At 35.8% G+C, this 27164-nt stretch overlaps 3 protein-coding genes across 6 annotated transcripts in view; 1 reads left to right on the top strand and 2 right to left on the bottom strand.

The window, feature by feature from the left end:
• The window catches only part of LOC129244709 (synaptic vesicular amine transporter), an 86845-nt gene extending 61561 nt beyond the window's left edge, over positions 1-25284 (top strand). For all 4 annotated transcript variants that reach the window (XM_054882502.1, XM_054882505.1, XM_054882503.1 and 1 more), the window contains 6 exons: positions 20612-20782; positions 22940-23078; positions 23331-23389; positions 23467-23835; positions 23903-24129; positions 24212-25284. In XM_054882502.1, coding sequence (XP_054738477.1) covers positions 20612-20782; positions 22940-23078; positions 23331-23389; positions 23467-23835; positions 23903-24129; positions 24212-24727 — 1481 coding nt within the window. In that variant the 3' untranslated portion in view covers positions 24728-25284. The remainder of the gene's footprint in view (positions 1-20611; positions 20783-22939; positions 23079-23330; positions 23390-23466; positions 23836-23902; positions 24130-24211) is intronic.
• LOC129244711 (uncharacterized) lies at positions 1302-2429 on the bottom strand. The gene has a single exon (XM_054882507.1). It carries the CDS (start codon positions 2072-2074, stop codon positions 1673-1675), a length of 402 nt encoding a protein of 133 aa, XP_054738482.1. The 5' UTR covers positions 2075-2429; the 3' UTR covers positions 1302-1672.
• Positions 9407-10908, bottom strand: LOC129244710 (uncharacterized). The gene is made up of 3 exons (XM_054882506.1): positions 10874-10908; positions 10614-10810; positions 9407-10554 (listed from the first exon to the last, which is right to left on the bottom strand). The coding sequence occupies exons 2-3, from the start codon at positions 10801-10803 to the stop codon at positions 9407-9409; spliced, it is 1338 nt and encodes a 445-aa protein (XP_054738481.1). The 5' UTR covers positions 10804-10810; positions 10874-10908.
• Positions 25285-27164: the final 1880 nt, after the last annotated feature.

The raw sequence follows: 27164 nt of genomic DNA on the forward strand, positions 1-27164 counted from the left end.
GGCAGCCATTTTGTTTTGGTGACATCTGTAAAATCTTTTGTTTATTATTCAGTTGTTTATGCCAAATCATCATGGCAAGTTACACGATTGAACAGCACGTTCAAATGATAAAACTTTACTATCAAAATGAGTGTTCATTAACGCAAACGTTGCGCGCATTGCGCCCATTTTTCGGTAGACGTGATGGCCCTTCAAAGTCGACTCTTCAACGTTTGGTGGCCAAATTTGAGACGACCGGGTCAGTAAACAATCAGCCAACACCAGTACGTTCAAGGAACGCAAGATCAGCCGAGAACATTGCCGCGGTCCGTGAAAGTGTACAGCAGAACCCGAGCCAGTCTATTCCTCGCCGTGCACAAGAACTTGGCCTTTCGCAGACTTCAACTTGGCGAATTTTGCGTCGGGACTTGGGTCTACACCCGCACAAGATCCAACTGACCCAGGAGCTCAAAGTTGATGACCATAGACAACACCGTTTGTTAGCTGACTGGGCTTCGAATCGTTTGGAAGAGAACCCCAGTTTTGGGCGAAAAATCATCTTTAGTGACGAGGCGCATTTTTGGATGAATGGCTGTGTTAACAAACAATATTGCAGTATATGGGACGACCCCAATCCACACGAGGTTCACTAGGTGATAATGCAAACTCAAAAAGTTACCGTTTGGTGTGGATTTTGGGCCGGCGGCGTCATTGGTCCGTACTTTTTTGAAAACGACGTTGGTGAGGCGGTCACCGTCAACAGCGAGCGCTACACAACGATGATAACCAATTTCTTATGGCCCATATTGAACCATATGGACCTAGACGACATGTGGTTCCAGCAGAACCGCGCTACGTGCCACATAGCAAACGCCACGATTGACATTCTGCATGAACACAGGCCATCGCTCAAATTCAGCCGGATCTATGCGGAAGAGTCATTGAAAATTGGACCACTCGGGCCCGTTCCACCGTAAGAAGCCGAGGCGGGCATTTGAATGATGTCATATTCCACACTTAATGGCATATATGCGCCTTTCAAATAAAAAAATAATTGTGTCAATAACTCACACACAGCTTGTTTTATTCCATTTCAACATCTACCCGTCCTTATTGAAAAACCCTTTACTAGCCTATCAACTCACAGGGGGTTTAACTGCAATACTCTACTCAATTTTGCCCAAGCAAGGAGTAAAAATGCAGTAAGATAAATGTTCTTTGCCTAATTTTTCGCACGACGTAATGTTTTGAACACCTTAAAATAATATAATAATATTAACAAAAAAAAACACAAGAATAGGTTTGCGTTACATAGTTTACTTAAATTTTTCCGTATATTTAAAATTATGACATATAAATTTTATTAAGATCAAAAACCAACGATGAGCAAAGCTCAGCAGCAGCTTTTCTGTATTGCTTTTAAATTTTTTTAAAGTAAAGCACATACATTTTACACAGTACAAGATAAGCTTTTGAAGCAAATTATTTTTAATTCCGCATTAAAATCGGTAGCAACTTTTGCGTGGCAATTGCACTTTAAGCATACATAGAATATCTTACTTAGTTAAACACGTTCAAAGTCTTGTGATATGCAAACACATATTTACAAAAATGTATGTGTTTGTTTGCTTTTACTTGAAATTCCTTTCTTTGCTTCGTAATTATTTTGCTAAATAAAAAGCTTTCGCAAACTTTACAAATCGGCTGCTGCTTTTGCTCCATGCACGTCTGCTATATCGAACGTTTCAGCTTTATCCAATGATCTTTTACTTTCCTCAACCTGTTCACTATTTCCCCGCCTTTGTCCTTCCCCTTTATCTGCTTCTTGCACATTTTCGTTCACATCTTCTTCACCAGCATTTGAGTTGGCCTTTTCACTGCCTCCGCTAGCGCTACCGCATGAGAAATATGCATTGATTTGACGCTGGAGCGCTTCTTTGTTCACACCCGTCTCCAGTATTTGTTTGTGTATCATATGACTGTAACGTTTTTCGAAACTGCGTTGATGTGGCAAAATATCGGGAACTGTTGAGCGACGTTTTTCGGGACTTGAAGAAGAGCTGCTGAGATGGCCATCCATACTGTCCTCGGACATGATTTATGCTAATTTTTGGAATAAGCTGAGATCTATAATTTAATTGTGATCTTTAATTTAATTACTAATTCAGTTGTTTATTTGTTTATCGATTTTATTTAATTAATTTCTTATTTATTCGCTGGTTCTTTGATACTCGAATGCACTCTTATTTTTGCTTATTTTATTCACTTTACAAATTCGCGTGGCTTTTACAATTGTCGTCTGCTCGAAGGCGCAGCGAGTACTCGAATAGAACTTAATTTTCTAAAAACAACACATTTGTTCTGCAATGTAAGCAACTAAAACAACAATCAAGTTGCCCTTTCTCCTCTTTACCCCAATGTACATACATTTTGGACATGACAGCTGAGGGAATTATTAAGCTACAATACAATAATGCAGTCTATACGAACCAGACTATATTTCTAGCAAAATAAAACAACAAGTCATTGTAACGAGCGAAACAACAAAAAAGACGAATTGCCGATTCATTGATGACGAAGTTGGCAGTTTAAGAAAACACAAACAGCAAAAAAAATTGTGACAGTAATTTTCTTACTCATATCCAAAAGTCTGTACATACACTTACATGCGTGCATATGTATGTATGTACATATGTATTAATATTAAAACTATAGCATGTAATATAAAGCAGCTTACCCATGTAACTTACGTATATATTGCGCCGCCTAGTGCCTCTACTACATGCCATCGAAGTTATTCTCGTAACAAAAATAACAGAGAAAACAGGCAGCTGCACGCATTCAACAGCCAATGAATAAGTCACAACCCATACATTTGTTTTACCATTCTTAAGAACTGGTAGTCCAAGTAGTCCAAGGCTTCGACACGAAAATCAGAGAAAAACCATGGAAAAAATAACAGCAGTGCGTCACATGTGCCACTGACATCTTAAGACTGCACTTCTACTCCTATTTGGAAAATGAGCCTTGATTTTTCACACAAATAAAGTGACCTCCAATTGGCAAATGACTTTTGGAAAACAAATTTTAAGGGTGAAAATGCATTCCAAATATAAAAAAAAAATTAATAAATATCTACGCAACTATGTTAAATAATCAAACATATGTATTACCGTACAAACTTACTAGAGAAAACCAAAAACAAAAAATCAATCTTCAACATGTGCTTATTTCAGGTGTTTTTTTAAGTGCTTGAGAATTTAAAATGATAAAACACAACAGAAATATTATTGGAAAAAATTATTTTGTATTATAATCTCTTAGCATATTCCATGCATTTATTTTTTGAATATACCACCGGCTCGGAGTTGCATAGTCAGTTTCAGTCAGTCAGTTCAATTTTTGACTCCTTTTTCCAATAAGTCTGGCCGTATGGCGTCAGTGGTGGCTTGAATATCGCAATAAATCGTCTGTTAAGCACGCTGTATGGCAAGGTGCACCGTCCTGCTGAAAAAAATGACGTCGTTGTTTAGCTAATTAATTTTTCGAAACAAAAATTCAGTCAGCATGACTCGATAGCGCACGCCATTCACCGTAACGGCAGCTCCTGCCTCACATTGAAATATATAAGGACCGCCAGTTAGCCGCCTGCTGTTATTATCGCATAAACTCTCCTACCTCAGTCCTAGTTTCACCTTCACGTGGAATCCGCTGCTCACATGAGAAACCCGTGCAGGGATCGGGTAAGCAACCCGGGTGGAAGTATGGGTCAGGGGTACGGGACGAGTGTTTTTCTTTCTCTAAACAGGAAGTCGGGCATAAGGCTGATAACTTACCTCGCAAACAAAAAAATATGTTAAGATCCTCAAAAATGTCTCGAATAGAAAACGGACGACCTCGGAAACGGAATAAAGACTTACGATTCAGAGCTTGCAGAATGAGGAAGGCAAAGATTCAACCCGGATCGTCGCGCCAACAATGATGATGAAGATGACGCCGACACTGCTCTATGAACCACCCGAACAGATTTTTGTATTTTCAAAGTGAATTTTCACAATTAAGCGTTGGTCTGGCGTTAAACTATTAATGATGACTTACCAAACTTTACTGAACAGAAATGTCAACACAGATTGTTATCGATATCGATAGTTCTCATGCAGCTAAAAAAACACCCTATTTAAACTCACGAAAAGAACAAAAAGACCAATAATCACAAACTCGATCAATTTACATGTGCTTGTATAAATAATCAAGAGTTTGCACGTATTTGAAAATCACATACACGCCAATTTTCTCTACATACACTTTTACATGCGGTAGTTGTAGGTAAACTTAGCGCTAGTGGGCCCCATGCGATGGCCTTTCACCCAACTACCCAATTACTGGAAAAATCAACAATCAACAAGCGCTGCCACCAACTTAAATTGTCGTCAACCAAGTAACTAACGTTTTTGAATAACCACAAAACTGACAGCAAACTAAAAACAAAAATATAATCCACTTATAGGAGGAGCATTTGTCAGTGATGGCAGCTGATTTATTGCCTTTTGTATTTTGCTTATTTAAAGTTTTTTGTTTCATACCATTTCGTATTGCCTACCGCAGGGCGCTGGGGTAGCTTTGCATGCCAATTATTTATAACATTTTGACGGCTTTTGAAATTTAGCAGCAACACGGAGAGTGGCAAAACGCGTGGTCTTTCCATATGTACATATGTCCTCATTACATATGAGAGCATAGGTAAATTCAAAGGCACATATGCAAACCTAAATATATAGGGCCAAAAATAGCTATATATTCATAGCGCATATTCGAGTACAAAACACCTGTACACTCCTAGGCATACGCTCTTTTTTATTGACTCACACATGTACGGCTTTCTTCTCCATACGTGCATGTGCATATGTGTCGGTATAACAAACATGCATTTGTATGTATGTGCATATATTAGACGGGTGTTAATTTCGCATTTATTGCTTTTTCTCTGCTCACACTCGTCTACGGTTCTTTCTATAACCGATGTTTGTATGAGTGTGGTACTATACATAAATAAATATACATGTATGTATATATTTCAAGTCGCATTGAGACTCCGTATACGCCCCGAAGTGCAATTGAGCGAATGCACGCAACGACCAATGGGAAATTATACTGCTTTTACAAATGTAACTATAAGAAATATTAAAAATTTATGCACGATATTTATCATAATTAAAAGATTTGTAAAAATATTGAATATCTAATATTAAAAATTATTAGGATATCTAATATTATTAAAGTATGCAATTAATATTTAATATAAATATTTTCAGAAATTTTAGATTAAAAGAATCTCTCTTTAATTCGTAACTTAATCCGATTTTCATGGCAACACGAAATGTTTGATATGAATTTATTGACGAAAATTATACGCATCTCTATTACGGCATGTCAAAATAGGCGCGACATGTTTTGGCTCATGCAGATGTTTCCTAATACGGATTTTTTTCCTAGCAATACAAGCAATTTGGCCAGTTTTCGTGTTTTAGCAAAATTCACCATTACAGTTTCATATTTCACGAGCGCCATCATACGAGCGAGTATTTCTGTCAGTTACAAGTAACTAAACGTTTGCACTGGCGGCTTTTGTGGAATAAATATTTTATTTCATACCCAAAAGTCTTCTTTAAAAGGACTTTTCCAACTTTACTTAAAAAGTTTGTTGCTTTTGTTGCTGCAACAGCATAAAATATTCCGACCAAATTTTTGGTATAGCTGCTGAAGTGGCAGTTTTTGGCCCGACTCTTATCCGGGTTGTTCGACTATCGCAGAAACGTCGCCAAATTGGCACGTAAAAATGGAAGCTAGGGCGCTAAAACAATCAAAAAAAAATTACCGAATTGTCGGCTTAGGATTGAGATTCTTGTGAATTCTTGTGTGATTCTTAATGAATAATTCTGAATCCTGTACAAATAACTGTGCAAATGACTGTGCAATCTGAAGTGGCAGGTGAGGGTTATGAGTTTCCTTAACCTCTTTTGATTATACCTTGGCGTAGCTTCGTAATTTGATACCAGCTCTTAACCTTAGATCTTCACGCCTAAGCTTATCCTTGAAGGTGAGTTATCTCAAAGCAAGGAAAGGATCGAATCCTATTGGTAACGAGGCTGCAAGCTTTCAAGCCAACGCGTCCCCTACTTCGTTCCCAGCTATCCCCCTGTGTTCTGGAACCCATATGAGCTGGATGCAATTGTGCGTTCCTAACAAATTCAGTTCCTCGATACACTCAAGGACCAATGAGGTCTTAACGTCACTAAATGACAGTGCCTTAAGTGCCGCCTGACTGTAGCTCAGAATGGACATTCGTGCATTCCGGGGATTTGTCTCTAAGTTGCTATGATGGCATGCAACTCATGCACCTGTTTAATGTTTTATAAAAGCAACAAACTTTGTAAAAAATTCACAAAAATTAGAAAAAAAGTAGAAAATTAAAAAAAAAATTTTAAATGGTCTTAAAATGGCATGCAACTCATACACCTATATAATGTTTTTTTCTTTGTACAAAATTCACAAAAAAAAATTTAAAAACAAATTTTTTTAATTGTCTTGACAATTTTTAACTTTCAATTTTCAATTTTGGCGTAATTTTTGAGAATTTTTTGCGCCCTATTTTGAGAATCTTCTTCCAAATAAAGCGCACGTTCGGAAGTCTTTTATATGGAAAAATATGCCCAACGCCTCAGCGAAAAAAAATATCAAAAATCAACGAACATTTTGAGCGACTTGAAACTACACTTAATTATATTACTACTTAATGGGCTATAAAACTGAATACCTAGAATTTTTTTTAAGTTCTGAATAAATCGGATTTTTTTTTTGTTGAATTTGTGGATTTCGTGTCTTTCGTCTTGAATGCTCTTTATTTCGTTGTAGAATTCACTATACTTTTATAAAAATAAAAACATAAAAAAATGTCATAAAAAATAGTTAAAACTAGATGATTCATCGCGCTCCTATTACTTTGAACACAGACCTATGCATAAAATATCAGTTTATTTCTTGCATCTGACTTTGCGTTCCCTTTACTCAATACTGCGCAGCAATTAATGAAGACAATAAAAGTTTTTAATTCACTTTTGACATGACTCCAATAATTCAAATGAGCAGCGGGAGGTGAAAAGTGACGAAACAATAAACCAAAATAACTACTAAGGAAACAAACGAACATTACGAGTATGACTTCAGGTGCATGAATTGGTTTAGAATGCTTGGATTGTTGGTAGTGCATAGACAAACTAATCTGAGGTAAGAAATGCTAGTGTAGGTGGCCTCACGAGATTCACGGTCGTTCACATTTGCGGCAGCGATATTTTTTGCAACGCCTCACTTCAGCCAAACGATTCAATGCAAAAGTTCAGTGTATATGACAAATTGCTTTGGACTGGCGCTGCACAGCCGAGGTTAACTTTTCAGAAATTCTATTTGAAAAAAATAAACACTTGTCACTCTTTGTTGGCCTAATTCATTATGTATTTGGTTTTCGTTAATGTTCTGAAATGACTTGGTTTTCGGCTAAGTATTCCGAGGCAGCGTTTTTGGCCTTGACGTTATTCTATGGCTGGATAGTCATTTGCGCTGCAGAAATATAATATAATATCATGAAGACAAGTATTCACACACACATATGCACTTGTGTACTTATATGCCATATGTAAGGGACTAAAAGCGTATCCGTGATGTGACATCAACTTATTTTGAAAGTGAGAATATAGTGTTTAAAATTTTGTTCCCCATTTTATTACACGTATACAATGCATTTACTTAAATCGCTGAGGCGGTCACGGAAATCGATAGTTCACATGGCGTATACGTAATATTTATTTTTTCACTAATGTAGTCTAGACTTTAATTGTAGGTATAGTTTGTGTAGGGTGTCTTTTAAGGATTCTGATTTGGTATCAACCTTTGAGATTTTTATGCCTTTGAGATGTGGATATATAAGTGAGACAATCTTGCCCATTTTAAAATGCTTGGCTTTGTGATTTGTGTATTCTTCACGAACAGCTTCGAAAGCTCTGTGCGGGCTTAGAAGAATGGCTGCATAATTGAATAGAATAGTAATAGAATAATAATTATAACAGATTCAGGTGTTATTCAGGTGAATCCAGGATCCTAGAAAATGCATTTTCATGCAAAGATTTTAACAGGGTTACCACATATCTTTTTAAGTTCCAAAATTAGTTACGATTTGGTTGATCGATTTTTTATTGGCTTAACATTTCCAACGCTTTTTGTGAAATTTAGAGTCCGGGGTTCTTAAATGTTCGCTATCAGATGGATTTGTGAACAGGGTTGCCACATAATTTATTAAATTTAAAATATTAATTAAAATTTATTTGATATACTTCTTGTTATTATGATACCTCAAACAGTTTCAGTTGAGTTATGAAGCCGTGGGCTTCCAAAATACAATTTGTGCAGGGTTGCCTCATACACAGTGTATTAAATTTAAAAAAATAATTCAATGTCGTTTGATAGACTATTTATATTTTGATAACTTAAGCCATTTTCACAGAACTGTGAACCGATTGCGGTAGGGTACATTTTCAAAATAGTTTTGGGCAGGGTTGCTACATACCTTTTTGAATTTAAACGATAATTAAACGTTAATTATTTAATATCAGTAAAATATTTTGAAACAGGCAACAATAAAATCAAAGACCGTTTAGGCGAAGTGCTGCCATTAGTCATAAGTCTAAATTAAAATATTAAAATGTGGGTTTCATAGTTTTGAAAAGAGTTGCCATCTAATTACTGTACCATAAAATATTTAATTAACTAACAACACAGTGAATTATGAAAGAGGAAGAGCTCTTGAATACTGGATCACCCACTGTAACCATTTTTTTTACAGACTACTAAAATTCACAAGTTGATCTAAATTTTTGAAAAATTCATACATAACTACGTTTACCATTAAAGTTGTATTTAATAGAATTTAATGGCGCATATTTTTGTGGAGCATTTTAGTTCAATATTTCTTGCCGGTGCGGGTCATTTTGACACATATTTTTAAAAATCTGTAAAATATTCAGTTTTTAGGTTCGATGGAGGGTTAAAATGTTCCACAAAAATATTCTCCGGAAAATTTTAGTTGGAGTCTCCTCAGACGAAAACAGTGTGCGATAACGGATAAAAGTACAGCAATCACTAAAAGTATGTCTTTGTCATCATATCGGTTTTGGTTTAAAGGGCACAGTCACTTACTATATAGACAGACAGATTAACGCATCCTTCAGAGTGCGCTTTGAAAATCAAAATGTATATGTGAAATGAGCATTTTCATTTACTCGCTTCAACGCTAACGGCTTTTTCCTCATCACAAATCGCTTCGCAACGGCTTTCACTATTTAAACATTTTATTGCATATGATTTTCATTCGCATACACTAAATTTTACAAAACTCGCTGAACGTATTGCTCAACCCACTTAAGGTATCATCTATGCTGTCACAACCACTGGCATTTGCGCCGACAGCCGTTAACAGATCCTTGTTCATCAAATTCGGCATAAAGATGTGCAACTGTTTTTTGGCATCAAAGATTCCCGCATCATGTGGCCGCTTAAGGGTAGCTTTCGCCCCATAAGCGCCATACTCCACATCGGTAGATGGACGCGATTTTGGTAGTTTAGTTTTTGCTGGCTGGTTGGATGCAGGCTTCTCCGCCTCAGAGTAGAGACGTGCAGACGATAGTGATCCAGTCAAGCGACGAACTGTAGCCGGACTGGTGCTCAGGGCACTTAAATCAATATTGCGCACGGGACGATTGAAACGCACCGGCACACCTTCATGATCGAAAATTATTGTAATGTGCTTAACGGGATCGGTGGTTCGAGACTGCATCATCTGAGTGGTGTGGATAGGAGTTTCTTCCGCACGCATTGCACTCGCATAGCGTACATGTTTGCGACCACGTGACGCAGCGGTAGATGGCTGTGGAGCAACAGCTTGTATTTGTGTGAGTGATTGTGCCCGTGTAGTTATTGGCCGGTGGATTTTGCTGGTGCTAGTCATCGAACTAGACACCTGCGGCGGTGCTTGCGAGGGTGTGACTTTCGCTGACACCTTCTTTGATCGCTTCACCATCTCAATGACATCCACAGGTTTTGTTTTATGGGTATCAATACGTTTGCCAGCCAAATCCAGCCAGTTTAGTACACGTTCCGCCAAACGCTCGTCTGCATGTGAGTTCACTTGGGAAAGTGTCGATTGGAGGTCTTGTAGTGAACTGTGACGCGAATAAAGCTCATAGAGTTCATGAAGTGGTCCGCGACGTGGCGCGTGATTTCGAAAGAAAAAGGTGGATCGTCTTTGAGTGGCGCGATTTGACGGCAGTAATGGCTTCGCTGGGAATTTTAATTGTGACTGCTGTGTCTGCGGATGAACTGAAGACGCCGCTGTCGCAGCGGGTAAGGGTTCCACTTTGGCAGGCACGATGAGCAACAAATCCGTTGGACAATCTTCCACGAAGCCGCACGAGTTATGATTTTGCCAATCACCAACAAAATCGTACGATTTAGAATGTTGAAGTGTAGCTGTGAAATGTATGAAATTCAAATAATAATTGTTTGGCTAGCGTTGCGACATTTCTTACCATGCACCTTATTTCGCCCGCTGCTCAATGCTGACTTGGATTGCACACGCCTCTGTCCCGGTTCGTAGTCCAATATGAAGTGACGTTGCGGACCGGCACGACCAGTTTTTTGCGCCTCCAACCAGATTGAGCGCACAAAAAGCGGCCGACTAGCAGATTCCCAAATCGTGGGTGACTTCAGCACTTCCATATCCAAACTTTTAATTTATACAATGATTATTCATTTATGCATTGAGTTTTCTACCACGCATGTATCTGACCTATTAGCTTAGCGATTAAAATAGGTACATTCCTCAATACGCCGCACACTTAAGCACATTTGCATGCGTTGACTAGCGAACTGACGGAGCTCGTGCGCTTTTTCGCTCCAAGCACTTCGGCTCAAATTGGGTTCCGTGCGCCAACTAAAATATTTATCAATAATCCGTTCTTAGTGCCACCATTCCTTTGGCATTGTTTACTCGCTAAAATTCCAAGACAATATTTTCGTCCTGCAGACATTCAAACCAGTCACCAACCGGAGCAGCAGTCAGCCTGTCAACTCAACTCATCAAACAAACTACGGCGCTATGTCGTCAACATAAAGTGTGACACAGCAAATGATGCTCGTCTTTAACTGCTTCGTCGTTTCCTTCTGCCTACGCTTACTTAATGCCAGCCACACTTCGCGTGCTGACTTTATGTACTAAGAAGAATAACTAAACATATCTGCTTATGTTGCCGGCTTGCAGCCTGTATACGTACGCCGCTACTTTTTTCCTTTCCATCTCTTCTATGCCATGGTGTTTGTTACTCCTTAGCGACCAACAGACCAGTTTTAATGTTACCGTTTGTTATTTTTTGTGGTAAAAGTGTCTCTGACACGCGAAGCTCAACGTCTACCCAACTCACCAATGAATCACTTTCCAGATTTTGCTCATTAGGTTGCGTTTTTAAAGACAGCAGCAGGCGAAATGAGTTCACATGAATTTTAGTAGCTAAATATTCCTTTCGTTTTTGAGGAAAACTAATGAAATGGAACCGAAAATAGTGCAGATTTTTTATATGCGAAATGTAAAAATTATTGGGAAATGGTAATGCGCTTACACGTTTTGTTGGGTATTTGGCCGAGTCCATCTTTTTATTTGTTGTGCGCGTCTTAACATTTTTACACAAACGGAGTGATCTACTCTTTATGCCGCCTTTGAATGGTAGTTGGTTTTATATAAGGAAATACACTCGTAGATTTTCCATTGCCAGCCGAGAGGTGACCAATATTAGAAAAAAACTTCTCTATCAGTTGGTATTTCAATATCAATAATTTGATTAATTTGCTTAACTGATAGGTGTATTGATGGCATAAATTAATTTAGCTGTGTATTAATAAAATAGTCAGGGTAACATAGTTGTACAAGTAGATCCCTAGTAGGAATATTAAGAGATATCCTGTCTAAAATATCAGCGCAATCCATAGCTCCGTGCTAACTGGAATAAATGAGCTGGCAAAATCTTTCTTGCCGTCGTCCGCGGCTACGAGTTGCATGGTCCATTCGATCTGTCCAATTTTTGACTACTTTAAATGAGACCAATCAGTAAAAAGTCGTCACAAACGATGGACAAAGGCCCACAAGTTGTGAACGTAAACGAATCGACATTTCGGCGTCTTCTTCAACACTTCGCTCTATGAATTCGCGAACAGATTTTTTTTTTTTTTTCAAAGTAAATTTCCACATTTGGAAACGTTGTTCTGGCGTTAAACGATTCATGATGACTTATCAAACCTTTCTGAACAGAAATGTCAACACAATTTGGCATTCTCCACTGTCAAACCGTAGTTATCGATATCGATAAAACACCCTTTACATATTCTAGGTATTAACCACTATTCGCCTTATGATAGTGGGGTACACGTATTATTGGTGAAATATTTTAATTTAGCAGCTTTTCCAAAAAACTATCTTCAGAATAACTAGTTATTTGCACTTCAGAAAATGCCCAAATTAGTTAACGACTTTTGAAGTACGAGTGACTAATCTGTAAAGCATTGGATTCTGATGATTAGTTGAAAAAGGTGTAATTGGCGAATACCCAAAAAGGAATTATTTTTATTAACACTTTTTTTTCAAAAATCAAACATTTTACAATTGAGACAATGGAGCAGCACTTAGGTCTTTTAAGCAAATCAATGTCACTTTCCTGTAGTTTTGACTTCGCATTATTTCTTTAAGAACAGTAAAAATCTGTTAAATTGGGGTTTCAGACCCTCAAAGTGTGAATACGCCATTGCATTCCTGATTTAATTTGTTTTGATGTATCAAAAATTATTAAGCGTGAAGGAAAAATTTAAATTTTAGGTATATAACACCAAAAACCCTTTATTGCTACAAACATTTCCCCTTTTTCTCTTATTACTTCCTGTGAGCAGAGCTCAAAGTGGAAAAAGTTAGTTTCGCATGCAAATTGTACGAATAATGGGGGGAACTCACGAAGCTTCAGGTATAATTTATTTCAAAGTTAGTTAGAATCGCAGGGATCCAGTTTTTGTGCGACGACAAATATTCAGGCATAACTAAAACGTACAACTGAGTTAATAATGCAAAACCTTAGCTAAAGAATAAATATTCCTACCATTTTTATGTATGGCAGAGGAGATACGTGGGTACATAGAAAAGAATGCGAGTCACTGAAACGGAGCAAACCAATGAATTATTGCGCACAAACCGAAAACAAATGTCTCATTAAATTTATTCGATATTAATATGGCACGTGGCTGATATGAGGCAGCACATGTACATACACCTCTGTTCAAAATAATAGGAATAAGTCGAGTTACAAAAGTTTAACTATTTTAGTTTGTAAAGAAAATGTTCCATAAAAAAATTTTCAAAGTATGCATTTTTATAGTTATAAAAATTTATTTTTTTTTTTTTATTTTATTTATTTTTTTTTTTTTTTGGTATACGAATTTGAATTTGCATCCATATAAAGAGCACGTTTGGAAGTCTTTTCTATGGAAGAAAATATTAAACCCATCAACAAAAAAAGTTTTCGAAAATCCACGCAAAAATCAAGCAGCTTTAACTTCAAGGTTGCACTTAATTATAAAATTGATGATTATAAAATGAGGCATGACCTTAATGTGGCCCTTGAAAGGCCTAAAGGTGGCGCAAAATGTATCATCATCATCAACCTTGTTTTCGAATAACTGTTATATTAAATTAAAAAAAATTATTTTGAGTGATAGAAAACTTTACGTGTTCCACTGCCTATCAGTTTTTACACTGCAGCTGTCGAGCTCACAAATTTCAAATATGATTGGCGCCATTTTCAAAAATTATATATCTGTCGATAGGGTAACTAATCTTGTATAGCGTAACCAGATAAGAAAAAAATTTAAATAAACAAATAAAAAATTAAAAGAACTACAGTGTGAAATTGATTCTGGTTTACTCTGAACTTTAATTTCTCTTCATATAGAATAGCATATCATTCAAGTGACAGCCTCGACACATCAAACGATCAAACCAATTTTGGATATGCAAGTCATCCTATCCAATTATAACGATGCTGTCAAGCTCTATCCACAGAAATTTTTCAACCATGGCCCATTGGTCTGCAGTGTGCGCTTGTAGAGGAATACCTTGCTGATCGGGCAGTCGACTGGTATTTGGCAGACTTTTTAGTTTAATTGCATTTGGGCTGCATAGCCAACTATTTTAGATTTAGAGTTAGATTTATTGGAGGTTTTCACTTCGAACTTATGGTCTTTTGTGCCCTCTACTCATCACAGTACCTCATCAAGACCCAGTTTTCCTATTAAACTTAAGATAGAGCTGGGTTGGACCAACTATTTACATTCCCATGGCACCCGGTTTTTCCGACAAAGGCCATGATACCGCCATAACATAAACCGCACCAAATAGTTGGTGCATTTGATACTTGTTCGAACACTTGTGGATTATGTACGCTACAACAATAGAAATTTTGCTTTTTGACATAGCCGCGGATTCAAAAATGGTACCCTATCGAGGAGATGATTTTTTGACCCAAACCCGACATTGAGTAATTACAACTGAGACGGAATCGCGATCATGTTTTTTTACATTTTCCGTTTGTTTATCAAACATGGAATGTTGAAAGATGAAATAGCAACCCTTACGGAATAACACCGTTTTGGTAACTCTCTTCTCTTTGAAGCTTACCAACCTTTTGGTAACTCTTTTGCTTAAAATTCATACATGTTATCCGAAAACTAAAAAATTATAGCGCTCAAAAATGTGATATAGGTTTTCCTACCTAGGCTCTAAATTGTTTCGTTGTTATGTTTATTTCAACAAAGAAACCTTTCAAAAAAAGCCACAGATGCTTTCTCAAAAGCTACTTGTGTTATTTATGGAGAAGACATACATAAATATGTACTCGCATTTCACAAATAGCCTTTTAGAGAAGGAGACTGTTGAGCACTTTCTCTGTAAATGTCCGGGTTTAGCAGCTAGACGATTAAGGTCACTGGGTGCTCCTTTCCTCGACAGCCTGGGGTAGTGCGCCAACCTAAATCCCATCAATCTTCTCCATTAAATCAACAGCTCGGGCTCGTTGTAGATATATTGGTATCAAAATGGAGCTTTAGTGCTATTTGGGAGTGCCAGAGTGGTACTTCAACCATTTCACCCGCCTACGTACAAATAGCCTACTAATGTTATGTAGAGACCCTTTTTTGTTCATAAACACATACTTACAAATGTTTATACGAAATATTTATTCGCATCCAGGCTCAATCATAGACAATGCATGTTACCTGGTATTCATTACATTACTTAACATAGTAACTTATTTCATATGCACTGAATGCAGTTGGCTTGCATTTAATTGCAGTTATCGCATCAGCCACTTAAGTGCTTAAGCACTCGACAACCTAACACTCATGCCCAAAGTTGGTTATGAGCATGTAAACATTTCAATCTATTAGCTCAACAAATTTGCATGTATACATGCATAAGTACATAAGTATTACAGATATATTTGTATATCACTCGCTTGCTGAAAGAATGTCACAAGCCAAAACAAAAAAAAAATTGAGAGAAGTATGCAGAGCCCTTCTTTGAGGCCGTGTAATAAATTCTTTGCAGTATCTTTTAATAGCATCTCGGTAGCTGAAAATGTGTCTTCACTTTTACTCGGGGAGGCATAGTAAATTGAAGCTTTGATACCGCTTTTGTTGAATTTTCGATTTTTTGAGTTATGATATTCTTCCAGCAAACGAGCGTATGCGCATACCACATTCACTCGAGCGCCAATATTACTAGCCAACATATCGGTAAATAAGTAATTTGGCACAAGCCAGCATACTGCAAGGTGGCGCAAAATTAATCGTCCTGTTTTTAAATAATTTTTATACTAGAAACATATTTTATTTCATTTATTTAACTTAATTTTTTTATTAAAAATAAAATTATTTTAAGGAGATAGGGGTAGTCAGAGGCCCGAAAAAATGATGATTTACAAAAAAATTTTTTTTTTTTTTGATAAAATCAATCGGACAAGAGATATTAGTTTTATTGATAGAGAATCTTGTGACTGATCAAAGCTTTTTTTCAAAATTAACAATATGGCGGCCTCAGGAAATATTTTTCAGATTTTCGAGAAAAAAACCTACAATTAATTGTTTAAAAAAATCGAAATTTTTGAAAAAAAAATCCTACGATCAAGCACGAGTTTCGTATGTTTTTCAAAATCAGTATAAATTTTATTGAAATCTACCAAGCGGTGATCACCAATTCAAAAAACGTAGTTTTGAGAACAACGTATTTAAAGTTTTGCTATAGATTCCGGAACGCACGAGCGCCCTTTGATAATTGTTGAATAACTCGAAAAGTATTTATCGGATTCACTTCAAATTTTCACACAATATTTTTAAGATATTATACTTTAAGAAAATGTAAAAAAATCCTATTTTTGGAAAATTCTGACTACCCCTAACCCCTTAAGTGATGGAAATGTATCATATTTTGTCCCTTAGGCGCTCCATTCCTTGTCTGCTTGAATGCTGCAGCTGTCTAGTCCACAAATGTTAAATACGATTAACGTACAACGATATTTGCCAACATTATATATGTATCACCCAATAGAGTGATTAATTTTGTGCCACCTTGTATTAGCGGTTTGCAAGAGAGTTCAGGCCATACAAGAAACTTCCACAAATGAAGACATCTACACGTGCATTAATTGTCCGCACTTATACAATAGCGCAACCTTACTTACACATGCGAACATATGTACTTGTATTATAAAGTTGAATTAGTATTGCAATTTGTTGGGAATTGTCCGTTCACCTTGCGAGCGAGCTTCATAAGAGGTCGTACAAAATATTTATGTATGTATGTATGTATATGCAATGTGTAGCTACTAAATAACAAATTGAATTTTGTAAAAGTTTATAACGACCCACTTCCGGTACCGGTGCACCACGCAACGCCATCAACACCACTGCAGCCGCCAAGAAGGGGTTGAACTAAAGCTGCCGACAGCTAATCATAACTCGTGTAAATGGTTGTCTGGTCGACTAAACGACCAACTTGCGGAAATGTGGTTTGTTTGAATGTAACTGTATTCTAGGCAAGTCGGAGGTTTTAAAGTGAACCTGCGTTTATGTAAATATGAATATCTGTTGTAACTACCATGTTGTGTTTTTTTATGTTGCAGCAACGCTGCTTGGGGGTATCATTGCTTGCGAAAACGACGTCAGTGTTGGGGCTATATTTTCACCTACTCGTACACCTGTGTTCAAAATGCGAGTAATAGGAGTTATTGGAGAAATTTGGCAACAAGTTTTTTATTTCATTTTAACTAATTTTTTATAAAAACAAAAATTCTGAAAATTTATAAAAAACTTCAAACTTTTTCTAGAAACTAAATTTGGGTATGTAGTTTTATAACCCATTGAATTCTAATATAATAAAGTGCAATTTTGAAATGACGAAAACTTTTCATTGATTTTCGATCTTTTTTGTTTTTGCATAGACAAGATTTCGAACATTTATTAGAACTCTCGAGCTCAAGAAAAGTTTTGACAATAATTTTTTTGTTTGTTTAATTTTAACTAATTTTTAATAAAAACTTAGTTCATTCTACAATATAAGCATATAAATCCAAGTTTTAAACTTTGTGGAAAAATTAAAAAAATCAGAAAATTAAAAAAAATTAAAAACTTTGTATTCAGTAAGACATTTAATGCCACATAAAAAAGAATTCGAGAATTCGTTAGAACTCTGGAGTTCTAAAAAAATATTTTCAACCTTTTAAAGTCGTTTGATTCACATTTTAAGAACTTTCATTGATTTTCGTTTTTTTTTTTTTGTTTTTTTTTTTTCTTTGCAGACATAGTTGTGCATATTCTTCCATATAAAAATATATAAATTTTTCAGATTACAAAAAAATTTTGGATATGCAGTTCATTCAATTCTAATATAAAAACAGTGAAAGGTTGAAGTGGCTAAAAATGTTTATTGATTTTTAAGCATTTTTTAAAAAGATTTCGAGCATTCCTTAGAGCTCTAATAAAATATTTTTAATTTTTGTAAATTCTGATTCACAATTTAAAAATTTTCATTGATTTTCGAAAAAAAAATTTTGTTTTTTGCAAACATTGTTCAGCATATTCTTCAATATAAAAAAATATATCAATTTTTCAGATAAAAAAAAAGTTTTAGTATAAAAAAGTAAAAATTTGAAGCGGAAAAACATTTTCACAAATTTTTCATTTCCAGAGAGAGTTCAACATTTTCGGCCAATTATCGATGATTAGTTTGAACTCTAGAACTCAAGATAAGTGTTTTCAACTTTCTTAAAGTCTGACTCACAATTTGAAAATTATCATTGATTGATTGAAAATTTTTTCGCCGAGTTTAGCATTTTCTTCCATGTAAAAAAATTTCGAGCACTCTTTAGAGCTCTACGAAAATATTTTTAATTTTTTTAAACTCTGATTCACAATTTGAAAATTTTCATTGATTTCCGTAATTTTTTTTTTTTAGATGGATTAGGAAGATCCAAAACAATTTATAAATTTTTCATTATATAGTAAAGTCCAAATTTTAAGCGGCTAAAATTTAAATATTTTATCCCTTTTTTGTTTTATTTATTTTATTTTTTATTTTAAAAATGATTATTGATTTTTGAGAATTTTTTTTCCGCTGACTTGAGCATTTTCATCCATGTAAAAACGATTTTGAGCTTTCTTTAGAGCTCTAGGATAATATTTTTAGTTTTTTAGGTAATGTTTCACAAATGGGGTGAGGGTGTAATAAAAAATTGCGTCTTAAAAATGGAAAGTTGAGCAGATGGTATGCGTGGAGCAGTGGATTTAATTTTTTTCTACATTTGGTATCTAAATAGCAAAACTTAGCTTAAGTTACTCTAAACTGTCAATGTTTGTTTATAGATTGTAGAGTCTTAGGGGCCAAATGCAAAAACTAAATGCACTGCTCTTGTTGTTTTTGCTCTACTACTACCAGTAGCCTAATGTGCCCTGACAATATGCGCTTTTTTCTTAATTCATTTATTAAGTCTATGGTGACAAAAACTTACCGACTAGAGGTGCAAAATGACTTGAAGATTAGTCCTGAAAATCATTTATTTCTAGCTTAGATAAAAATAGAAGTCTTAGGAGGGCGAAATCAATATCGAGTATATTAAAAATTCTATTCATTTTATTAAGAAGCCTATTATAAATGCATGGTTTTAATAATTTGATTTAAAAATTTTAACATGCAACGTAAAGTGAAAACACCAAATCTTTTGGGAAATATTGATGCTTATTTACTCTGGACAACCAATGATACCACACACAATGTCTTAGATAAACATCAGAGCGAGTGTAGTACTCGTACGCACCTTGAGGAAAGTGATTTGAAATTCATTAACATACAACAGGTTTCAAAAGGCGGGCGTGCCACGTTAAAATAAAGAGATTGCAAAGCAAACAAAGCGAACAAAGCTCCGCTGAACTCTTTCAATCCTTTACGAATAAACAGTATAAATCTGATTCCAAATTACTGAGACATATTCGAACTTTGACCTCACTAGAGAATAGTAAATTCTTTATAAATCTTTAAGTAGCTATCAGTACTATTTTCTGAACAAATTACGACGTTAATGAACCATTTTGATGTTTATGTGAAAAATTTAACTCTAATTATAGCACTTTTGATATATGGAATTTACTTTTTAGTACTTATAATTTGCGCTTACACACTTAATGGATGTTTTGACCGAGCCCTCCTCCTATCTGTGGTGTGCGTCTTGTTGTTTTCCATAAATGGTGGCACCTATAGTTGTATGCCGCCTCCGAATGGCTGTTCAGAAAACGTTACTAGCCTCTCTCGATAAATGAGCGACGCTGTTTGCAAGTGTATTGATTGTACAATATAAAATTAACCCGTTAAGGGCAGAATTACCGGTGCACTTCTTGTGTTAAGCCCTCTGCTGTTAGTTAAAGTTCTAAAGAGCACACATTTTTTCTAGAATTTAAACTTTCTAAACGAAATTCAACAACACCACTGAAAGTAATTAACTACTCTTAGAAACGCTCACCGCCTCAATCTCTGTGCGTTTGGCCTAATTCAATTTAACTTCACTGAAATTGCTTTCGTCTACGCAAGGCCATCAAGTGGCACCACACAAAACAATACCCAACAAACACTGGGGCTTGGTAACCTCAAGCGACAAACAAAAAAGGAAATAAACAAAAATCCAGTGACAGCAGCACTGCAATTAATTTACAACTTGTCTACACAATTTAAAGCGACCATTAACAGCTTTTAACAACATTAAAACCATTTACGAGTACGACCTACCAACTTTCTGCCGCGTTACTTAATTGTTTGCAAATTGCTGTAACGTGCACATGCACGTAGCAACAACAAAACCCATAGAATATTAACTTAATTGACAACATCCTGCCAAGCAACATTCAAAGTTTTTTCTTCTTATTATTTTTACTCTTTCTCGTTCTCTTGCAGTTCCTATAATACCCGAGTTCCTGTACGACATACGCCATCCGGATGCACCGCTCGACAGTTATCCACGCACGCCACTCACCACACACACTCCACCGCCACCCACTCAATCACCCTGCAGCCCAAATGGCGAGCCACTGCCAACAGTGGAGGTGTCAACGCTAAGTCCAGAAGGTGAGCATTGAAAACGCATAAAAAATATGACAAATAATGCTTTTGCAAAATTATGAGTGTAAAGAGTAACATAACCGCCTTGGATGATCACTTAATCCTTAAACTGTTTTGAGGTTTAAGTGTGTAAAATAAGTAATCCTAACTGGAGGTATCAATTTTGGTAGGAGACTGCAGAATTCAGCTCTTAGCCAGACTAAAGTGTAGATGATGCGAATAGTTGATAAGGCCAGCTACTAAAATGACTTCCACAGTTCTACAGGTGGCGCAAAAGTAATCATCCAATTTCGTTTTCGAATAACTTTTTTACTAAATAAAAAAAAGATTTTGAGTGATGGAGATCTTTATTTTGAACTTTGCTTGCCTGTTTGTATACTGCAGCTGTCCAGTTCCCAAGTGTCAAATATGGTTGACGTACGACGCCATTTGCAAAAACTATAAATCTTCCGATAGGGTGGTTAACTTTGCTTCACCTTGTCACTAGAGTCAGTAAACTTTTCTGCAGAGCGTCCCAACTGATAAAGTTTTGGTCCGTTGAGTAACTAAAGAGCAACTTCATGACGGCTTTTCTGGAGGCGTCGATGGTCCTTCCACTTAACAAAAGTTCGAAAATGTTTAGCTGCCTGCCACCTAAGGCCAAAACAGATGGTTTTTGATGAAATTCTGGCTTCTCTTGCCATTTTTAAACCATTTTATTCAAGCACCAACGAAATTAGCTATCGATAAAGTTCCCACGACAATCGGTTCTACGTAACCGGAACGACCCGGACTTATACCCGGCCAAGGACTGTCACCTCAGCAGTATTCTCAGTATATGTATGGGGAATGTTTATGCTGCTACAACAACAACAACAGCGATGCAAATCTGAATACAATTCTGATAAACCGAATACAATCTTGATGCAAAGTAATACAGTGGAAGTCAAAAAGAGGGTCCGAGAAAGTAAAAATGAAAACACTTTCGGACAGCCAATAGGTTTTCAAAGCCTTGAATAGCTTCACATTCAAGTCAAAAGTCCTAATAGAGTGTAAGAATGCACTCAACAAACTGGCCACTCATAATCAGGTCTCACTGATTTGGGTACCAGGACATGAGGGGCACGAAGGAAACGAGGAGGCAGACTTTTATGCCAAAATAGAGGCAGGAGGGCTATTTATTGGACCAACCACATTTTTCGGCTTTAACAAAAATAATATAAAACAGTAAACCAAAAAATGGATCCAAACAAAAATCAGGCAACACTGGAACGGTACAAGCGGCCTTATTCACTCCAAAAAGTTTTTGAACTTCAATGCCAACAGAGCAAAATCTGCTCTAATCATAGATAAAAAGGGTCTCAGATTACTCTGTGGAGCACTTACAGGTCACTTTGCCTGTAATAAACACTTTATGGTAACACAATATGGTTATCTAGTACAAGATCATGCAAGTTCTACTCTGATGAAGAGGAGTCTATGAAACACTTAATCACCAAGTGTGAGGCATTTGAACACAGGAAACACAGAATCCTGGGCTCGTTCCTACTATAGGAAGAAAGGCCTACAATTGCGCCCAATTGGAATCTATCCTCTGAAAAAATATTAGAAAAGGTTTGCACTGGTTTTGGAAAAGAGTTTGACACAGAAATAGTCTCATAATTTCCCACATATGAAAACCCTTCTGCACGCACAAGGCTCAGCTCCGCACAAGCTCAGCTTGAATCTCTAACATACCCTGCTGAAATTGATATCTCTCCCGAAAACAAAGTGCAACTAGACTCGCTTTCTGGATTATCTGTTAAATATATGATCATCAGAAAAGAGAACTAATAAATCTGAATGGGAATATCTAGTTGCCGCATCGGCTTCACCATTTCTTAAAACTGGCTAAGGTGTGTTGAGTTAAAGCAAAAGCTAGTTTTTGGATAACCGACAAGTTGAAGGCACGAAACATGGAAGACCTTCTGTAAGCTCCTTGTTTACGTTAAACTGTTTTGCTTACTAAAATAGGGATAGGGTTTAAAGATCAGCCGGCAACTTTGGTTGAGCACAATGAACAAGGTCAAGAGGCTATCCTTACAAAAGGCTATTCACTATGGTTAAAACTAGAATCTCCGCCCCGTATCCTTTTTGCTATTATTGTATTAATATTATTATAATTAATATTATTAACTTTTACAGAAAATTTCACCTTATATCGAGAGTTGGAAGAGCGACACAAAGAGTTGGTGGGCGAGACCGTTGAAGTGGGCATTCTATTCGCATCGAAGGCTTTCGTACAATTGCTAGTTAATCCGATCGTTGGACCTTTGACACACAGGTAAGCTTACACTACACTAGAACACCTTATAGCATACCCCGCGGCAGCTTCGTGAACCTCAAACACGATACTTGGAAACCTGTTCGATGTGTGCGTTTAAGAACTTTCGCAGCACACACTTGCTCAACTTTGGAATCTTCATCGATTTGATGTTCCTCAAAACAGAATAGTAACTGTTTCTAAATTTTTTAATATTTTCGAGTTGAGTTCCCATAATTAATGTCAATCTTCTTTCAACTTTCTCATCCACAGAATCGGCTACAGCATTCCTATGTTCGCCGGTTTCGTTATCATGTTTCTGTCAACACTGAGTAAGTACGCCTCATATATTATATTATAAAATATTTGTAGATAAATCAAACTTCAAACTCCCATTTCATCTGCTAAGTCTTCGCCTTCGGACGTTCGTATTTGGTACTGTTCGTGGCGCGTGCGCTACAAGGCATCGGTTCATCGTGCTCCTCTGTCTCGGGTATGGGCATGTTGGCAGATCGCTATACGGACGACAAGGAACGTGGCAATGCAATGGGCGTGGCATTGGGTGGCTTAGCATTGGGCGTGCTCATCGGTCCACCGTTCGGGGGTGTAATGTACGAATTTGTTGGCAAATCGGCACCATTTTTGATACTCTCCGCACTGGCTTTAGGCGATGGATTACTTCAACTCTTTATGCTGCAACCGTCTATACAACGTGCCGATACAGAGCCACCCTCACTGAAAGCGCTTATTAGTGATCCATACATACTGATCGCTGCCGGTAGGCACTGAAGACCATATAAATTAAATACATTTTCATTATTCATTTGCTTACTTCGGCTTTCCAGGCTCAATTACATTTGCCAATATGGGCATTGCCATGTTGGAGCCGTCGTTGCCACTTTGGATGGTCGATAATATGGGCGCCACGCGTTGGGAACAAGGTGTTGCCTTCTTACCAGCCTCCATTAGTTACCTCATTGGCACTAATCTCTTCGGACCTCTCGGACATAAGATTGGACGTTGGTTTGCTGCCTGTTTGGGTTTGATTATCATCGGCTGTTGCTTGATCATGGTAAGCGAGTTAGCGCACATACCAATTGAGCCATTTTTTTTCAAATTGGCTTTCTGTTTTTCTACCCCATTCTACCACACAGATTCCCATGGCCACCTCGATTACGCATCTCATTCTACCCAATGCTGGTTTGGGTTTCGCCATCGGCATGGTGGACTCATCAATGATGCCCGAACTTGGCTATCTCGTAGATATACGTCACTCTGCTGTTTATGGTAGTGTTTATGCTTTGGGCGATGTCGCCTTTTGTGTGGGATTTGCTGTGGGTCCAGCGCTCAGCGGTACACTAGTCAAATCAATCGGTTTCGAATGGATGTTGGTGGGCATTGCAATTTTATGCTTTCTCTATGCTCCACTGTTAACGCTGCTCAAGAATCCACCCACAAAGGAGGAGAAAAAGGTTGGTAACACGGTGAATGAAGGTGTTAATGCCGATGCTGATGCGTCTGCGCCTGCGTCTGTGGCTGTGTCTGTACCTGCGAATGCCAATGGCAATGTGAATATAGGCAATGATGTGCTGGTAATGGCCACGACCAACAGTCCAGCCATTATGCATGAAGGCATGACGAATGAGGCTTTTGAAAGTGAACGACTTTGAGTTGCGAGAATCGTTTGTTGTTTTAATTTAACTGAGCTTGGCTTTCTGTTCGTTCCTCTTAAGATCGCATGGCGTTTATGTGAGAAGATTTTTTTTTTTTTGGTTTGTTTTTTATTTTAATACATTTAATTACAAATTTTGTTTTTTTTGCAAATATGTTTGAAAATGTATGTATTCCAACTGTATTTGTTTATTAAAGTATTTTAAAGCGAATTTTCGCATATTTTATTAAAACTCTGTAATTTTTTCCCATTTCCTACCTTTTAGTTATGTAATACTAAATTTAAATTGCATATTTTTCCTCTATTCCTACCTTTTACTTGCTTAAAATCTGATTATTTTAGTTTAAAATCAAATTTCAAATATATTTTGGCTCCATCACGCATTAAGCGCTTTAGACCTAGTATTTTTATAAACATTTAGTGCAATTAAGTAAATATGTAGTAAGAAGTTCAGTTTCCCAATCCAAATATTTTTAAGTTTTTTAACTTATAACGCTGAATTATGTATGAATTTTCCTACTAAATAAAAATAAAAATAATTTTTTTTAATATAAATTTTGTTTATTCATTTGTGTTGAATTTAGTTCCTTGGTTTATTAAATTTAAACACTTTTATTTGTATGATTCGTTTATTTATTCGCAATACATTTTGTTTTTAACTTTTATTTTTATTTTCCAGAGTCGCTTTTTTCCAACTCTTCGCATACTTGCTTGCTTTTGTCACACTGTACATTTAATATTCTGCACACCTCACGCACTTCCTAAATAATCTCACACCTTCTCCATTTTTACCTTATCTCTTTTTCTCACCACAGTCTTTGATCATTGGCGAGCGTTCGGCCGTGCGCTATGTTACTTATCAGAATTATGATGACGATGAGTAAGTATCGATAAAACATATTCGCGCAATGACTTGAAAGGATCGGACAAATGAAATCATATTCTATATATGTATGTGTATGTATATACTTATAAGGTATACATACATGGAAATTTGAATGGATTTACGACGACAATTTTCGAACAACCAATAATATCAGAAATATCATATGAAAAATTATTGCTTCCCGTAAAAAATAAATTAAATAAAAAACTAGCTACACAAATACGGTTAAAATGAAAAACTTACTTGCAAAGATATACATATATGCATATCCATATTAAATTGTGTATGTACATACAAAAACTATTCCGAGACCATTTGGCAGTGTTAAACGGATCGCAACCCACCAATACCTATAAAATACTACTCCTTACATACATACATGCATATACATATGTACATACAGTACACATACTTACATTTACGAACAAACAAGCATTTGCTAAAAAATCTTCTTTAACCCAACGGAAGCAATAATTGCAAACGCAGCATTAGTTGAAAATATTTATTATATAGAAAACATTTATTGATTGACAACACTATTCAACAAAAGTAAGAAAACATATGTATCATATTTATTGTAAAAAAAAATATTGTTTGCATTTGTAAAGCAACTGGTTGACAATGCACCACAAAAAAGAAAAAAAAAAAGTGAGGTTATGATTTTAAATTTTTAAAATATATAACTACCATACTTTATAAAGTTTAAAATACAATGCGTATGAGAACTGTTTGTTGCTTTACCAATGTAATTGAAGTATATGTTGAAGAAAATATTAGATGGGCATAAGAAGCAGTTGCCAAAAACTGCGTAAAGAAATTGAGGATAAAAGAAATGCGTTTAATTTAGTCAAATAAGTGTTGTTGTTATTGTTATGCAAAAATTATTTTTTACTACAATTACTGTTATTTAAAAATGGTAACTATAGCTTAAAAAAAATTGAGAATGCATGCAATTAAGAATGCAAATTTTTTTTATTAATATTTTTTAACAGAATTACTGTTATTAAAAAATAATTTTAATGCATTATTTTTAATGTTAAATGTCATTTTTTATATCGTATCGTTACTATTGCCTAAAAAAAATTAAGAATCCAATATTTTTTTTATTAATGTTTTTTAACAGAATTACTGTTACTAAAAACTAATTTTATTTAATATTTTGTAATATTTATCATTTGTGAACAATTTTATGTTTAAAAAGAATTAAAAATGTAATATTTAATTATTTTTTATTAATATTTTATTAGTAGAATTAGAGTTATTTTTAATATTTTTCGTTACCATGACTTAAAAACAATTTTAGAATTTATAAATTTTATTTTATTTTAACTTTTTACCAAATTACGTTAATTAAAATTATATTTAGTTTTATTCAAAATAATAGCATTAAATCAAATTCCATAATAATTTTAAGGCCATTATTTTTTATGTTTATCATTGCTATTTTCTAAAAAAAAATCAAAAATATAATATATAATATATATTTTTTTTAATATTTTATTAGTAGAATTAAAATTATTTTTAATATTTTTCGTTACTATGACTTAAA

The sequence above is a fragment of the Anastrepha obliqua genome, chromosome 4 (assembly GCF_027943255.1).
Source record: "Anastrepha obliqua isolate idAnaObli1 chromosome 4, idAnaObli1_1.0, whole genome shotgun sequence".
Lineage (NCBI taxonomy): Eukaryota > Metazoa > Arthropoda > Insecta > Diptera > Tephritidae > Anastrepha > Anastrepha obliqua.

Bases quoted from the DNA above. Each gene is read 5' to 3' on its own strand.
- LOC129244710 (XM_054882506.1), bottom strand. From the start codon at position 10,803: ATGGAAGTGCTGAAGTCACCCACGATTTGGGAATCTGCTAGTCGGCCG. The intron at 10,555-10,613 runs GTAAGAAATGTC...TACATTTCACAG, and splicing joins CGGGCGAAATAAGGTGCATG to CTACACTTCAACATTCTAAA.
- LOC129244711 (XM_054882507.1), bottom strand. From the start codon at position 2,074: ATGTCCGAGGACAGTATGGATGGCCATCTCAGCAGCTCTTCTTCAAGT.